General features: G+C 53.6%; 1 protein-coding gene across 4 annotated transcripts; it reads right to left on the reverse strand.

Moving 5' to 3' along the window:
• Positions 1–3,622: 3,622 nt before the first annotated feature.
• CDKN1A (cyclin dependent kinase inhibitor 1A) lies at positions 3,623–12,404 on the reverse strand. Of its 4 annotated transcripts, none has more exons than XM_066359533.1 (4): positions 12,291–12,404; positions 10,518–10,669; positions 7,646–8,092; positions 3,623–5,188 (listed from the first exon to the last, which is right to left on the reverse strand). In XM_066359533.1, exons 3-4 carry the CDS (start codon positions 8,079–8,081, stop codon positions 5,139–5,141), a joined length of 486 nt encoding a protein of 161 aa, XP_066215630.1. In that variant the 5' UTR covers positions 8,082–8,092; positions 10,518–10,669; positions 12,291–12,404; the 3' UTR covers positions 3,623–5,138. The 4 variants fall into 4 exon arrangements, with proteins under 4 accessions (XP_066215630.1, XP_066215627.1, XP_066215628.1 ...); XM_066359530.1 differs by lacking the exon at positions 12,291–12,404 and adding an exon at positions 11,809–11,975; XM_066359531.1 differs by lacking the exon at positions 10,518–10,669 and having other exon boundaries at positions 12,291–12,388.
• Positions 12,405–17,168: the final 4,764 nt, after the last annotated feature.

A 17,168-nucleotide genomic window follows, 5' to 3' on the forward strand; every position in this document is an offset into this window, starting at 1 on the left:
CCTCAGAGAAAGAGGAGTTGGAAACACCTAAAACCGCTGACTCAGAGTCCCTCTGCCGGCACAGATGCAGCTCCTTCTTCAGCGACTGCTTTGGCTCTTGCGGCTGCTGGCTCTCAGCCTGAAGCTGAAACGCGAGCTCTTGAACCTACAGCTGTGTCTCTAACAACATGCCTGTGCCAGCATTCGGCTTCTAGGATAAACTGGAGTTCTCAAGCTTGGGTGCCTCTCTCAGAGTTTTCATTTTCTTCTCGCCAGGCTGTAAAGAAACACCCATCCCATGGAACTACACGTCCTAGAATGGCTGCCCCTCCAATTCCACCCTTTAAGGGTGTTGGCCGCTCTATACCCACCTGATCCAAACCCTTCCCACTATGCCAGATGTAATGCCAGTGGCCGAGGCCAGGCAGGTTCACTCTGTATTTGGGCAGATAGTAGAGAGAGTGCGGAGCCCGAAAGCGTTGAGCCGTTCCCGTTTAATAGATTCTCACAATGGTGGACGAACCAACAGGCAGGGGAAACCGCTTCTCACGGCAGCAGGCGAACGAACAGCAAGACGGCCCCTCACAGTGGCGGGCAAGCAATCCACAGCCTTCCCTAAGGGCAAGCACCCATAGCCTTACAGAAGCTACACACACATGGTCCTGCCACGTGCTCACGCACTAAGCATGCAAAGTGCAAGTGAGCCGGCCTAACACAGCTGTTTTCCCTACAGGGGACATATGGGTCCCGCCCAGGCTCATCTCAGAACCACTCTGCTGTTATGTCCTAGCCCCTCAGTGCACATTGGGGTGGATAGATGTAGCAGCTGGCAGAACTCTCATACTGCTTCCCTAATCTATAAAAGCCATTACGGAAAGAAGGACCAAGTAGAAATCTCTAAAATTGTTCCACTAGTCAAAACAGTAACCCAGAAGCAATACCACACGTCCCCGGTGGCGTTGTGGAGATCAGTCCCACTCTCAAAGGACGCAGGGTGGGTGGCCTCATCATATCCCCACGCAGCCCACCCCATACTGCTCCTGCAACACCCAAATGAAGCATGACTACTGATGGCAACCCACGTGGGAGCTCTAATTGCAGCCAGTGTGTCACATATAAATTTGCTAGAATAGTCTGCACAGCCTCTGACTGTAAGAAGCTAATAATATGGCCAATGCACTCTTTCCAATTTAGATCAGGAAAGGGAGATATCATGTCAGTGAAGTTTTAAGTGGTCAATGAACTGGGGCACATGAGATGTTCCTCCATGGGAAAAGACCAGTTATTACACTGGAGACATCCTACCACTAAGAGGCGTAGCACTGGGTGGGCCTGTATGGATTTGGGAGGCCATGTCTTAATGCTCCAGCCCATTTGTTGGATGACTTGGGAAGTTACCATGTTTGAGTGGAGTCCAGAGCAAAAGAGGGCTCTGTGATGGGCCCAAGCTATAGGACAAGCATTGGGAAATACTACCCAGCATATCCCATAGTGCTTGAAATATCCTTGAGAGATAACTAAACAGGGTGAAGTCTCTGGAAAGCCCCCATGGGACAGCCTCACCTCAGACCCCTAGGGTTTGGGAGCAAAGCCATGCTCTGTACAGCAGAGAATGATTCAACATTTGAAAAGTAGTTCATCCTGCCAGACAGTTTGATTGGTTAGAACATCATGCCAAAGCACAGAGGTTGCCGGTTCGATCCTCAGTCAGGGCACATACAGTAACAGAAAGATCAATGTTCCTGCCTCTCTCCCACTCTCTCCCTTCTGCTCTCTAAAATCAATAAAATAAAACAAAACAAAATAAAATAAAATAAAACAAAAAAGAATGAATATGTGTTTTTTTAAAAAAGCCTGGAATGCTCAGGTTGCCAGCTGGAAACCCCGGGCTTGCCTGGTCAAGGCACATGCGAGAAGCAACTACTGTAAGTTGATGCTTCCTGCTCCTCCCCAACCCTGTTTCTATCTCTCTCTCTCTCCTCTCTCTAAAATCAATAAATAAAAAATCTTTTAAAAAATTTTTAAATAGCCTGACCAGGCGGTAATACAGTGAATAGAGCATCAGACTGAGACACAGAGGACCCAGGTTCGAAACCCTGAGGTTGCCGGCTTTAGTGTGGGCTCACCAGCTTGAGCGCAGGGTCACTGGCTTGAGTGTGGGATCATAGACATGACCCCATGGTCACTGGCTTGAGCCCAAAGGTCGCTGGCTTAAAGCCCAAAGTTGCTGATTTGAGCCCAAGGTCACTGGCTTGAGCAAGCGGTTACTTGCTCTGCTGTAGTCCCCCGGTCAAGGCACATATGAGAAAGCAATCAACGAACAACTAAGGAGCCACAATGAAGAACTGATGCTTCTCATCTCTCTCCCTTCCTGCCTGTCATCCCTATCTGTCCCTCTCTCTCTCTCTCTCTCTGTCACACACACAAAATTAAAAAATAATACTCAGTTTTTGCCTTTAAAAAAAATAATTCTTGGCCAAAATGCAGAATTGAGAGCATATAAATTGTTTTTTGTTTGTTTTGTTTGTTTTTTTTGTATTTTTCTGAAGCTAGAAACGGGGAGAGACAGTCAGACAGACTCCCGCATGGGCCCTACCGGGATCCACCCAGCACACCCACCAGGGGGCGACGCTCTGCCCCTCCGGGGTGTCGCTCTGTTGCCACCAGAGCCACTCTAGCGCCTGGGGCAGAGGCCAAGGAGCCATCCCCAGCGCCCGGGCCATCTTTGCTCCAATGGAGCCTTGGCTGCGGGAGGGGAAGAGAGAGACAGAGAGGAAGGAGAGGGGGAGGGGTGGGGAAGCAGATAGGCGCTTCTCCTGTGTGCCCTGGCCAGAAATCAAACCCGGGACTTCTGCATGCCAGGCCGATGCTCTACCACTGAGCCAATCGGCCAGGGCCAGCATATAAATTGTTTTAAGCCACAAAGTTGAGGGGTGGTTAATTATGAACAGATCATCAGAACATGAGTGTAACAATATTTTGTTTTTTTAATGTTGTATAGTATTCCACTATATAAAGATACACAAGTGACAGATTTACTCTTCTGTTATGAACATTTCGGTTGTTTCCAGTTTGGGTCTGTTAAGAACAATGCTGCAATGAACATGCCTTTTGGTGGCAACCTGTGCTCATTTCTCTTGAGAACAAACACAGGAATAGAATTCCTGGGTCATGAGGTAAGCAGGAAGGGAGGTATCTTTATAAGATATTGTCAGTTTTCCAAAGTAGTTGAAATGTATTTCCACCAGCAAGGTATGAGAGTTCCAGTTGCTCCATACCCTTATCGACACTTTGCATTGTCAACCGTTTTCATCTTACTTGTTCTGGTAGGAGCTTAGTGGTACCTTACTGTGCTTTTCATTTGCATTTCCCTGATGAGTCATGGTGTCAAGCTACAATATGTTCTCTACTAAAATGAGACCGCGCAACCAAGCAAAATATTGATAGTGGTGATCTTTGCAGAGGTGTTTTGACTTACTGTTTTTATTTTGTTCTTGTGTGTTTTTTGCCTCATGGTCCTTCTAAGTTTGTTTGCTCAGCTTTTTGCATTTTTTAAAATTCAAATGCTTACTTTTAAAATGACAAAAACAACCATAAAAAGCTCTGCCTACTTTTACTTTAAAAAAAAAAATAACAAGGTATATTTACAAGTAAAGTCACCAAGAGAAATTTATTAAGCACCTGCTGTATACTCAGCACTGGGGTGTGTGTTGGGGGGGGGGGGTTGTGAAGGACACAGAGCAATCAGGACGTGGTCCCTGCCCTTGAGAGGTGTACAGTCTAGGTAAAGACAGGAGAACGAAGACGTACAACACGGGGAGCCAGGAGAGAACGGTCCGGGCTCGGATGTTACGGGAGCTGGAAGGTGTTCGGGGCAGACCCACTAAGTGCTTCGATGCCTCCCTCTAAGGGGCTCCAAGTTCAGTGCCAGGAAAGACAACTCACAACTCCCAGGCCCGTGTCAGCCCACTTGGCCAGCCTGATCCGAGGCTTTGCCTACTCCCACCATTGAAAACACCCGACTCCCTTGTTCGGAGGCTTTTCAAAGTGCAATGAAATGGGGGAAGGGCGGGGCAATTGGGGAAGGTTCCGGGATGGGTTCCAGGGGCCAGTGTCACACCCTCCCTCCTAGAGAACTCTGCTCCCCCACCCACATCCCCCCCCCACGGAGAGATCCCCACTCGAGGGGGCCTGTCCGACCACCCGGGACCCCTGCCCCAGAGCTGAGAGGAGGGGGCGCGCGCTGTTCCAGCGGCCTGAGGTAGAACCGGGAACCTACTCCCAGTGTGCCCTTTTCCTGCCCGTCCACGGAGCTGGGAGGCACGCACCCCAGGGCGACCACCCCGGGCTGAGGGAGGATGTGGAAGAGGGGAGAGGCGCCAAGGGACACTTGAGAGCCCAGCTGGAAAAGGGGGGTGTCCGGGGCTCCTAGAAAAGTCCTGGTGAAACCAACAGAGTGGAAGCCAAAGCCCATGGCTGGCTCCCCGTGGGCCACGGGGCGGGGGGGACGAGGGGAGGCGGGTGGTTTGCTAGGGGACCTTCCTTTCCCGATGCCCTCCAGCACAGAGTGGGGTATCAGGGCCAAGAGGGTGCCGGTCCCCTGCCCTGTTCCAGGCTGTGTCCACTTCCAAGTCACCCTGCCCGACCTTAGAGGAGGCGAAGGGACTTCAAAGTTTGGATGATACCCCCCACACTCTGCTGGTTCCCCCTGGTCAAAGTGCTATCTCTTCTCAAATGATAAGGAATTTGGGTCTGACAACGAAGCAGGGTCTCCTGTCTCACACCATCTGCGAAGACAGCGAACAGAGGGAGCCACGCCCCTCCAGAGAGCACCACCCAGCCGGGGAGGGGCACGACAGCCCCACCTTACTCTGGGAGAGAAGGAGGAGGTTTTAAATAACGGTTTGTAGAATAAAAATACCTGGCAATCTAATAAGCCTGCCTGCCGTCTAATGTTTTCTTTAAATAATTCTAATGCCAGCGGCCGGCAGGGGTAGGAGGGCGGTGGGTGAGCAGGTTATGTACATGAGGAGGAGTTTAAATTAAAACAGACATAATAATTAAAACACACAAACAGAAGGACTGAGATAGAAGATGTAGAGAGGGCCGGCGGGCCCCACCCTCCGGGGTTCCAGGAGCAAGAGGCTTCCAGCGGGCGGTCAGGGCCTCCTCTTAGAGAAGATCAGCCGGCGTTTGGAGTGATAGAAGTCTGAGGAGAGAGAACAGACGTTAGCCGGGCCAGGAGGACGCCTGGCAGGGAGCTGGCCAGCCCAGGTGCACTGCAGAGGGGCCCGGGACCTCTCCCTCTCGCTAGGGCTAAAAGGGCCCATTGCCAAGGACAGGGAAGTGCTCTGGCAACCTTCCACGCCCATCTCCCGGGGTGTTTGCAGGGCATCCCCTTTCACAGATGTGATTGATAATGGGACCCACATCCCTGCGCCCGCTCTAACCCAAGCTGCCCAGTACCGTAGCCACCGGTCCTATGGAGTCATGTAAATGAACTAAAATCAAATCAAATAAAAATTCACTTCCTTAGTCCCACCAGCCACATGTCGAGTACCCAGCAGCTCCATGTGGCTGGTGTGCTCACTGTGAGCCCGCATCACAGCCGAGTTCTGTCCAACCGCACTGCCCTAAGGGTACCATTAGCTCCGCCACGAAAAGTGTTCAGCACCATGCCCGGGCCATACACATGCTAGCTATTATTACTATGCTTATTGTTAGTTCTGACCCGGCTACAAGTCTGCTGTGAGATTCTTAGCTACACCTCACGGAGCCTCAGTTTCCTCACCTGTAAATGAGGGTGACGCCGCTATGCTGCTCTATGGATTAGATGGAATACTCCCTATAAAGGTCTTGGTCTAGGTCCTGGCCTAGGAAGTGCTCAGATGTCAGTATCACTCATTCATTATCAAGCACCTACTATGTGCCAGACACCATTCTAGGTGCTAAGGATTCAACAATGAACACGAGTTATACAAACTGAGCCCTGTCTCATGGAGATAATATCCTGGTGGGGAGACAGACAGTATCAAGATGAGGAAGTAGCTGCTGACAGTAAAAAGTATCAAAACGGACAGAGCTGGCCCTGGCCAGTTGGCTCAGTGGTAGAGCGTCGGCCTGGCGTGCAGAAGTCCTGGGTTTGATTCCCGGCCAGGGCACACAGGAAAAGCGCCCATCTGCTTCTCCACTCCTCCCCCTCTCCTTCCTCTCTGCCTCTCTCTTCCTCTCCCGCAGCTGAGGCTCCATTGGAGCAAAGATGGCCCGGGCACTGGGGATGGCTCCTTGGCCTCTGCCCCAGGCGCTAGAGTGGCTCTGGTCGCAACAGAGCGACGCCCCGGAGGGGCAGAGCATCGCCCCCTGGTGGGCAGAGCGTGGCCCCTGGTGGGCGTGCCGGGTGGATCCCGGTCGGGTGCATGCGGGAGTCTGTCTGACTGTCTCTCCCCATTTCCAGCTTCAGAAAAATACAAAAAAAAAAAAACAAAAAAAAAAAAACGGGCAGAGGGACAGGAAGAGTGTGTGAGAGAGAGAGAGAGAGAGAGAGAGAGTGTATGTGTGTGTGTGTGTGTGTGTGTGTGTGTGTGTGTGTGTGATGGTGGAAGGGGAGTTAAGTTTGGATAGGGCAGCCAGGAAATTATTATCATCATCAGTTTTCTCTTCATTCCAAATTCACTGCATGACCTTAGGAAAATCATTCTACCTCTCTGAAGCTTGTTTCCATGCCTATAAGAGGGTGGCGGGCCCTGGCTGGTTGGCTCCGTGGATAGAGCATCAGCTCGGCCTGCGTACATCCCAGGTTTGATCCCTGGTCAGGGCACACATGAGAAGTGACCATCTGCTTCTCTTTCCCTTTCTCTCCCCCTTCTCTCTCTCTTTCCCTCCTGCAGCCAGTGGCTCGGTTGGTCAAGTGTCAGACTCAGGTGCCTGCCGGTGGATCCAGTGGGGCGCAGGCAGGGGTCTATTTCCCTTCCTCTCACTTAAAAAAATAAAAGGTGGCGGCCCTGGCCGGTTGGCTCAGCGGTAGTGCGTCGGCCTAGCGTGCGGAGGACCCGGGTTCGATTCCCGGCCAGGGCACACAGGAGAAGCGCCCATTTGCTTCTCCACCCCTCCGCCGCGCTTTCCTCTCTGTCTCTCTCTTCCCCTCCTGCAGCCAAGGCTCCATTGGAGCAGAGATGGCCCGGGCGCTGGGGATGGCTCTGTGGCCTCTGCCTCAGGCGCTAGAGTGGCTCTGGTTGCAACATGGCGATGCCCAGGATGGGCAGAGCATTGCCCCCTGGTGGGCAGAGCGTCGCCCCTGGTGGGCCTGCCAGGTGGATCCCAGTCGGGCGCATGCGGGAGTCTGTCTGACTGTCTCTCCCTGTTTCCAGCTTCAGAAAAATGAAAAAAAAAAAAAGGTGGCAAGAATGACTTATGGATTGCTATACAGACTAAATGAAACCCACCTTAGAAACTTAATGAAGGGCCTGGCATTTCATAAGCGTTCCCAATAAATGACAGCTATTGTAGTTGGTCTTAGCTGCAGGCTTGCTGTATGACCTCAGGCAACTTCCCCTCTCTGGGCCAGTGTCCCCTCCTAATGAACAAGCTGGACCAGACGGTTTAGCCCTTGCAGCATGAGTTCTGAGTCTTGGTCCCTTGCCGTGACATTCCCTGCATTTGCCCTCACCTGTCATGCTGGTCTGCCGCCGTTTTCTGCCCTGAGAGGTGCTAGGGGACCCCTCAGGTGGCTCAGGGGAGCGAGGCACAAGGGTGCAGGACAGTGACAGGTCCACGTGGTCCTCCTGCGCCGTCCCCTGCAGCAGAGCAGGTGAGCCGCTGGGCCGCTTGCTTCCTCCCAGGCTGTCCTGGGCCCCCCGGGGCCCCGAGGACAGGTAGAGCTTGGGGAAGCCCAGGCCCCGCACGCGCTCCCAGGCGAAGTCGCCCTCCAGCGGTGTCTCAGTGACAAAGTCAAAGTTCCACCGCTCACGGGCCTCCTGCACGCAGCTGGCCATTAGCGCGTCGCAGTCTCGCTGCAGCTGCTCACTGTCCACTGGGCCGAAGAGGCGACGGCAGGCCTTGCTGCCGCGGGGAATGGGGTGGGCATCCCGGGGCGGCTCCGACATGGCACCTGCAGCTGAGACACAAGAAAGACCCTGGTCACTCGGGAGATTGAACCTTCCCCTACCAGGCCAGGCTTTGCTAGGGTGAGATCTTCCTACTAGAACAGGAGGGGGAGAGCGTCCAACCCACAGACACTGCGTGGGGACAGAGCTCAGCCCACATGACACCCAAGGTGACTGGCAGAGCAAGCAGATGAAGGGCAAGCTATGTCAACAAAGTTTACTGCAATAGCCAGGATCAGGGGCCTGTTTACCATCAGGTATTATCAGTTAAAATAAATTTACTTTCCTCCCCCATGAGGTGTCTCTCCTGGGTGCGAATGCCCCAAGTACGTGTGAATTGCAAGTCCAGCAGTTTCCCATGCTTGGCCAGGAGGTCAGTGCCCAAATGAATGGGCAGGCTGAATTCCCTACTCAGGTGCCCATGTGGGGTAACCCTGCTCTAACATAAAAGTACCCTGGACTTTTGGGTAGAAACACCTGGGATCTAGGCCTACTTTTGCTGCTGACTATAGACTTTAAAAAGTCACTTAATGTTTCTGGGCCTCAGTTTTCTGGTCTGTAAAATGGGGTTTTGTGACAGTTTCAAGAGCATGGTTTTCGAAGCATGATCAAGCCATCGATTGGTCAGGGAGTCCCTCTAGGCAAGGCAGCTGAAGCAGAATTGACGGGCTGTATCTTGCGGTTAAGAGGGGTTGGACTGCCTGGGTTGGAATCCAGGCTCTGCTGGTTGACCCTGGACAAGTGGTTTAATTTCTCTGGACACTATTTTCCTTGTCTATAAAATGGAGACAAGAATCGTAAATGTCTCGGAGGACAGATGTGAAGATTAGCTGCGTAGGGAATGTGCTTAGAGCAGCAGCACCTGGTATATAGAAAAAAGTGCTTAGAAAACAGAAGTATTATTGTTCTCTTCGCCTTCAGTTCTGGCTGAGCCCCCCCCCCCCCCCCCAGACAGCAGCTGACAGGTGCTGTAGGCTGAGGGCCTTTCACAAGGATGTCATCAGGCAAGTGGGCTGGGTGGGGCTCAGGAGGAGCTGGGCAGGGCAGGGCAGAGCCATGGTTTCTCCCGGGCTGAGCCACATCCTGCCAGGCCCACCTGGTGATCTACAGTCTAGACAGCCTTGAAGCCCCTGCCCCATGTTGCCTGCATCCAAAGAACCCGTTTGGCAGGCAAAGAAAACGAAAGGCAGCCAGTTGACCAGGTTCCTCTCCTCCCACTTCAGGAGAGGGAGAGCCAGGGGCGCCATAGCAGCGACCAGCCCGGCTCTGGCCTGACTCCAGGGCTCAGCAGACGCTCCACACTGGCAGGGACTGGGTTTTTCTGGGACAAGTCCTGATTTGCAGGTTCTGAGGGTGCTCTGCAGAGGGATCTCCTGGGGCAGGAAGCCCTGGACCCCATGACACACCTACCACTCAGCCTTCCACCTCTCACAGTAAGTGCAGCCCACATCACAGCTGAAGGGGAGGGGAGGGACTGAGAAACCTCAGATCAAGTTTAAAGGGCAGGAGTTCACAGAGATATGATACTTGCCCCCAAACCATAGGGCTAAAAAAGATCAAAGGCCACTGCCCATAGAGGAGTTACACACTGCAGAGCCTTCAAATAATTTTTACTCGCTGTCTTCAGGCAAAGATGAAAATTTACATATATACATTTTTATGTACCAGGGCTGTTCTAAGAAGTTCACAATATTAATTTTCCTAACAAGCAGGTATATTAGCTCTCTCTTTCTCTCGCTTTTTAACAGAAGAGGCAACCAAGGCTCAGAGCAGTTAAGTAACTCCCCCAAGGTCACACAGCTCACACATACACATGCAGGATTTGAACCCAGGTCTACTTGCCCTGAGTTCTGTGCTCTGGTGTTGAACTCTACTCCCTCACTAATTTTAAGGTTTCCAAACCAGAAAGGCCTATCAGAATCACTTGGGGAACTTTATCAAAATGTAGATCAATAGATCCATTCCTCCCCAGACCAACTTGATTCAAATAGAAGGGAATTTAAGCAAGTATTTGGCAATTCCCCAGATGGGTGTACCAGAGGGGACACACAGGACGCTGAAATGGACATTCTAGGTCTCAGTGCCTCCCAGCACAAGAAAGCTGGATATTCCTTGGCTTCTAGGAGCTGAAGATGGGGCTGGAATTCAGGCCGGGACCGTCTCTCCTTACACTACCCTTTCCTTTATGGCTCTCATCCGGGCCCCATCAACATCTACTCTTGAGCACGTTATCATAATTCCCAGCTCAGAAGACGGTCACAAACACAAACCCTTGTTTTGCAAACAAGTAACAGAATAGCTTTTTTCTTTGGCCTTCCTGCTTCAGACTTCAACCAATTTTAATTCCCAAGTAAATAGGAAGCACTCAGTAAACACTGTTGAACCAATGGAGTGCTCTTCTTAGTGGGAGTTGGAGGGCAGGGGGCGGGGAGCGACCTGGGATGAGCCCAGGCGCAGCGGCGGGAAGCAAGGCGGGTGAAGCCGCGTTCCGCTGGAAGGCATGTGCGCTGTTCACGTCGGGGCCGGAAGGGGGTGCTAGTCTCCAGGAAATCACGCTCGAGTGGGAGGTGCGTGGGCAGAGCCTCGGACTGCAGGAGGGAGTTGTGATGAGTCAGTTCCTGCAAAGTACTCGCTGCCCGCCAAAACTTAGCTTCCACTCCCGCTGCGCGTCACTCTCAGCTGGGGAGGGGGCGACAGGGAGGGGACCGGGCCGTGAACACGTCACACTGACCCAGCCCCGCCACTGTTGGGAAACCGCGCGCTCTCGCGCCATCTCTGTCTCACACACACAGAGACACACACACACACCCGCACGCACACACTCGCGCACGCACAGGCGCTCGGGGATCTGGTCCCTCCACCTTGTCTCCACGCCCAAAGCACGGGATGAGTCAGATCCCCGGAAAATAAAAATAGACGGGAGCAAAGATAACAAAACCGCTCGAAAGCCCTCCCCGAAACGCGACTCGGAGGGCGGGCGCTGCCTGGACGCCCTAACGTGCCAAACAAACCCAGTTCCAAGATTTTTTTTTTTTTTCCGAAGGAGGAGGGCGCAGTGTCCCCGAGGGCCCGCGACTGGGCGGCGGCACCCCAAGGGCGAGTCGCCCTCCTTCTCGGCTCAGCCCTGCCGTCCTCGGAAAGGGGATTCTGGACTGGGTTCGGGGCGCCCCAAGCCCCCGGATACTGCGGACAAAGGCCCGCAGCAGCGTCGCGCCCCGGGAAGCCTCACCCCTCCAAGTTGCGACCCCACCCCACCTCCCACCGGGCGCGGACCGCACGCCCCGTCGCTGCGCAGGGAGGGAATCCTCTGCGCCCCGACCGGAGGGCACGCTGGGCTGGGGTCTTCCAGAGGTGGGTGGGACTCCAGCGCTTCCCGACCTGACAGGCGACTGCGAGCCCACCCAGCGCGGGGCCGTGGCTCTGGGTACGCGGGGTGGGACCGGACACCCGTTTCTGGACCTCCCGGTGTCCCGGCTTCCCTGGGAACACTTTGTGCCAGCCAAATAGGTCACTGTACTGATGGTGGTGGGGGTGGACGACAACAGAGATCCCGGAGGACAAGGAAGGGGACCTCTGGGGCGCCGCTGTCCCGCAGCCCGGGCGGTGTTCTGACCTCACCCAGCCCGTTCCCTGGGGTCTCCTTGTCACCATGAGTCACCTCCTCGCTGGCCCTTAAGGGACATGTCCCGGCGTGTTCCCGAGAGCTGGGGGCACAGCCCGCGCTCACCTTAGCGTCCAGCCGGGTGGCGTCGGGGCCCCAGACCTCAGAGATCTGGGCGCGGGCGGATCCGCGAGCGGCTGGTCCGGGAGCGGATCCCAGATGAACCTGCTGCTCTGGGCGTCCCGCCCCTCCGCCTCCTCCGTGGACAGCGGCTTCATCCCCACGCCGCGAGCCAGCCTCGCCCCATCCACGCCTTCCTCGCCACAACCGCGTTTCACCCGGACGGGATCGTGGCAAGGGATCCCTGGTCGCCCTGTCCCTCTCCCCGCCCGTGTCTCCGGCACATCCCAACTCTTGTCACACGCGCACTTCCAGACATCCATGAGAACAAAACCGAGACCCACGCACTGATCCACGCACGTCATTCACCTGTGGACACAACACACACGCCCGCGACGCCCACACGCCCGCGGACACACTCGGACACGCTCGGCTCAGCTCCCAGCCGCCAGCCCGGGGTCCGTCCTTGCTGGCCACCGCTCCCTCACCTCTGAGGGTCTCTGTGCGTCGGCGAATCCGCGACCAGCTCCAGCTCTCCAAGCCACCGACTCGGGTGCCGCCGATCGCACCGCCCTTTTATGTTTCTGATTTTGGAGGCGGAACCGCCTTCTCAGCTCACAGAGCCTGGGACCGCCCTCCCCCGGGACACCGGCCCCTCCTCCGCACCAGGCTGTGCCCGAGGTCCTCGGATACCAGCCTCGCGTCCTGCAGTACCGAGGTTTCCTCCTCCCCGCACCGCGCCTCCGGGTCGCGCGCTTGAACACCCCCCCACCACCCCCCCCACCACCACCGAGAACTGAGCCACAAGTATGGGCTTTCTGCTTGGGGAGTAAATTGGCACTCCCCAGGAGGGATAGCGCTGTTAGGATAAGCCCCTTTTCTGGCTGTGAAAAGATCACAAAGAGTGGCATTAATAATAAATTAAAATCCACAAATAACAATAATTACCTGGCTTTGCAATTCCCAGAAAAGCCCCACATGACACCACCATTATTGCCACGTATCCCTCACTAGACCACCTCTCCCCAAGCCCCGGGGGCACCCAGACACCCCAACAGAGCTTGCAGCAGGTGCGGTCCCCTTTAGTTCACAGACGGGGCCCACAGAACGAAGCGATGCAGAGTTGTTGCTTGGCACTGCCTCCAGAAAGGACGAAACTGGGGACGCTTCTCAGAAAGGGGAATCCTGGTCTCCAGGGAGAAATCGTGCATTGAACAAACCTCCCTGCACCCTGCTCCTCACTCCCTACTCCCACCTCTCTCAGCTCAGTGGAAGAAACCTGTGTGGTGGCCACAGGTTTGATGGCTAGGAAGAGGAGAAGGACTTGGGGAATGGGCTATCTCCTGGATATACCCCACACAGCCCCCGGACACTGCCAGGGAAACTGAGGCTCGGAGAAGTTCAGTGACCTTACTCAGAGCACGCAGCCAACAGATGGCCATGGCTGGAGCACGGGCGTTTTGATTCCCACCCAGAGCTCTGTGCTTGTTGCCCTCTCTATTTCGGAGGCTTGAGAATGAGGGGAACACTCAGGACCCCTCATTTCCAGGCAGCCTAAGGAGGTGACGCTGATGAATAACAATTCTGGAAACGTCCCCTGGTGCATCTAACAGATACAGAAGCAAGCCAAGTGCCCGTCTGTTCCCACCAACCTCCACACCCTGAGCCCACCCTGGACCCCACCTTTGTCCCCTTCCTTCACCTAAAACATTTGCCGTTTCTGCTTTTAAAAAGAAATTGCTGAGGACAGTGTAAATCTGAACAGAAATCCCACTAAAAATAGACTCCAGGCTGAGAGCAGCCACATTAATTGACGTCTAAGGGCTGTTCACTGTCTGGAAATCTCTGCCCGGACATGCCCAGTCTTCTTCCTCTAACACAGCTGACCTCGAGGGAGGACAAAAATCCTTCTTCCCCCTTTGCCCGCCCCCCAACACACACAGCCCCGCACCACCCGAGACTGGGTTGTCCAAAGGCCAACAGAAGACAGGCACATCCTCCTGCTGCCTTGAATACCCCGGGCTCTCAGGCATTTCAAATAGACTTGACATTGTCTGACTGTTTACTTTGGGGGAATTTTTTTAATGAAGGCTTGTATTGAACTACTTACAGTTTCATGGCACAGAGTCTCACAATGAAATAATTATTTTTTTGCTGTTGTTGTTGGGAACCACCCCCACAACAGAATTCAACAATATTTATAAAGCACCTACTAAGTGTCTCCCACCATACACCTGAATGTGTAGCCAGACATGTTCGTAAAGTAGGACTTCTTGGCCCTGGCCGGTTGGCTCAGTGGTAGTGTCGGCCTGGTGTGCGAGAGTCCCGGGTTCGATTCCCGGCCAGGGCACACAGGAGAAGCGCCCATCTGCTTCTCCACCCCTCCCCCTCTCCTTCCTCTCTGTCTCTCTCTCTTCCCCTCCCGCAGCCAAGGCTCCATTGGAGCAAAGTTGGCCCTGGGTGCTGGGGATGGCTCTGTGGCCTCTGCCTCAGGTGCTAGAATGGCTCTGGTTGCAACAGAGCGACGCCCCAGAGGGGCAGAGCATTGCCCCCTGGTGGGTGTGCCAGGTGGATCCCAGTGGGGCACATGCAGGAGTCTGTCTGACTGCCTCCCCATTTCCAACTTCAGAAAAATACAAAAAAAAAAAAAAAAAGGACTTCTTTATGAAGGGCAAAGGGGCAAGTTGTAAGAAGTCTTACAGGAAATCTGACTCCCATGCACACATACACACACAGGTGTGTGCACACAACAGCTCTCAGGCCAGTCTCAAGGGATATGCTGAAAACCACATATTCTATTCAGAATAAATCAGACCAAGGTCTTCCTGGGGTCTCTGGGGGGGGTCTCCTGTCTCCTACTATCCTCTTCTTCCTCCACCCCCCAAAGCAGGCAGCCCCAAAGACAAAATAGCCATCGGCTTCTTCTGTGCCAGGTCTCGACATGCTGGGACATGTTCCTGAGGGCCAGTCGCCGGTCAGGGCCACAGCCTCTGCCTGGGCATGCTCCCAGAAAGCGGGCGGCTCCGGGCTGGGGCCAGGCTCAGCCTAGGGGGCAGGACGGTCCAGATCAGCCCCCACCTGGGAGGGAGCGGAGGACGGAAAGAAAAAGTGGAAAGCTCAAGCCTGCAAAAGGAGGATGTGAGGAGGACTCAATGGTAGCTGCAGGAACTTCCCAAGAAGAGAGAGGAAGTGCTGGAGACAATGTCACCATTTCTCAGAAAAGGCTCGGGGAGTCCCAAATTGGGGCAGTTGGCTTTCAGAGGAATTTACCTCCATACTGGCTCCCAAGAAGTGAGACCCCAGAAAAGAGGCAGAACAGAGATATTACATTACTAACCAGAAGAAGCCCTCCTTTTTTTTTTTTTAAGGAAGAATGAGATTGGGAGTCCCAACCCTGACCACTGGGGACTTGACCCAGCCAGGACAAAGATCAAGACTGACCATACAGAGAGGCAGAGAAATCGGTGACAGGATTTGTGCTACACGAACACTTCTAGCCAGCGTCCCTATGCTGGAAATTTCACTTTGCCTAAGCCTGAAATTTCACCATGAGAAATTCATTCCTTTGGCACAATTCTGTTTTTTATTAAATATGATCACTTAGGCAAAGTGCTTAGCACCGTGTCTGGCACATAGAAATCACTCTATGAATATTAACTGTTATTACTGATCTACCAGTACCTCCAACAAAGGCATCCATTGAAACTGAGTCATCATTTGCACTTTGGTGCTATCTTTGGTAGGTTCCTCAGAATGCTCACTCTGAAGTGGAGCTTTGCCTGAAGGTCGTTTCTTGGGGAGTGCATGCACAACCGATCCTTGTGGAGAGAGACAGGTATAAAGGAAGCAGGATTGGCCTGAGACGGAGGCTGGACCCCGGAAAGGGTCCTCAGGTAATTCCATAGGGAGCTCTAGAGCTAGGCTGGTCCTGCAGAGTCCCCTGAATTGAAGCAAGGGGAGCAGGGCCTCGTCCCCCTGCTTCCTCTAGTCATTGGGATGTGGCTCCCCTGGAGTGGGGGGGGGTTAATGACCTTGGGCAAGACAGCTCCCTTATCTGTTGCTGGTTCCTAAAAAAAAGGACTCAGGTGTAAGCATTAGCAGTCAACACTCCCAACAGCCAGCAGGGAGAATGAGTGTGTGAGTTCTGCAGAGGGTTCTGGGGTGCGGGATGTGAAGAAGCTGATCAGATCATCGAGGGACTGGAAGGCATGAGGAAATGCAGTGAATATGGGCCAGCGGAGGAGTGAAGGGTTTGCACATATTACTTCCTCTTCCTGAAACGACTGACCAGCTTTTTTCTTTTTCCACTGGTTGAACTCCTATTGATCCTTCATGGCCCAACTTACATGACCCTCTGGAGGAGGCCTTCTCAGAGCTTCCTCTGGCTCCTAGAGCTCCTGGTGAGCAATCCACTCCACTGGGTTTTGCCGGCCTGCTTGGTGTATGTGCCTACTGCATCACCTGAGCTGGGAACCTGGAGGGGACGAGCCCATATTAATTCATCTTTGTACCTTTGAGGCCTAGCAGCTTCAGCTGGAGCTCAGTGAATGTTTATAGAAGGGCCATTTTCAGCCTGGACTCTGAGCTTAGGCTTCTCTGCCTTTACAAATTCTCCTGACACCTTCTTGTGCATTTATCTCCTATCCTGACCTTTCCACTCCTACCTCGAAGTAAACACGCCCTAGAATTTTACATTGAACTTTTCTTTGTTTCCAATCGTTTTATCACACGTGGCCAGAACAGTAAGGTGCACCCATTTTTCTGTGTGCTCTTCTACATTTCCCAGCACCTTCTTGCTGGTAAGATGGGGTCATCATGTGACTCGTTCTAGCCAATGAAATGTAAGCGTAGGTGACATTGTCTCATCAGGGCTGAGACCAGGTAAAATTTGTCAGCCCTTCTGTCCTCCATGGCTGTGGCAAACGTGGGGTCTCATCTCAACATGGTGGAGCCTCCATCAGCCTGTGTTCTTCCTGAGTGACTCTGTGGAGCAGAGCACCCCACCAACCTGTGTGGAATATGTACGTGAAAAAGAAGTAGCCCTTTGTCAGGAGAAAGGCACTGAAATGTGCGGGTGATCTGTTATTGTAGCATGGCCTGCCGGAGGCTTGGCCACGTGGCTGCGGGTGGTTGTGGTTTGTGGAAGTCTGTGGCACCCAATGCAGCAGAGCTCTGGGGATGCACATTCTTTCGTAGTTGCCTCCCCTTGAGCATGTCTGCCGTGTACCTCTTTTAGCCAACAGAATGGGACAAAGGTAGCCCTGTGCCTGTTTTAAGCCTAACCCCCAGGGACCTGGAGCTACATGTGAGAAGTATGAGTATGGTACTCTGAGATCACCACGCCGTGAGAAGTCACGTGGAAAGGC

This window comes from Saccopteryx leptura, chromosome 1 (assembly GCF_036850995.1).
Source record: "Saccopteryx leptura isolate mSacLep1 chromosome 1, mSacLep1_pri_phased_curated, whole genome shotgun sequence".
NCBI lineage: Eukaryota > Metazoa > Chordata > Mammalia > Chiroptera > Emballonuridae > Saccopteryx > Saccopteryx leptura.

Bases quoted from the DNA above. Each gene is read 5' to 3' on its own strand.
- CDKN1A (XM_066359530.1), bottom strand. From the start codon at position 11,960: ATGAAGCCGCTGTCCACGGAGGAGGCGGAGGGGCGGGACGCCCAGAGC. The intron at 8,093-10,517 runs GTCGCTCCCCGC...CTTGTGTCTCAG, and splicing joins TGCGCCTGGGCTCATCCCAG to CTGCAGGTGCCATGTCGGAG. The intron at 5,189-7,645 runs GTGAGGGCAAAT...CTCTCTCCTCAG, and splicing joins GCGGCAGACCAGCATGACAG to ACTTCTATCACTCCAAACGC.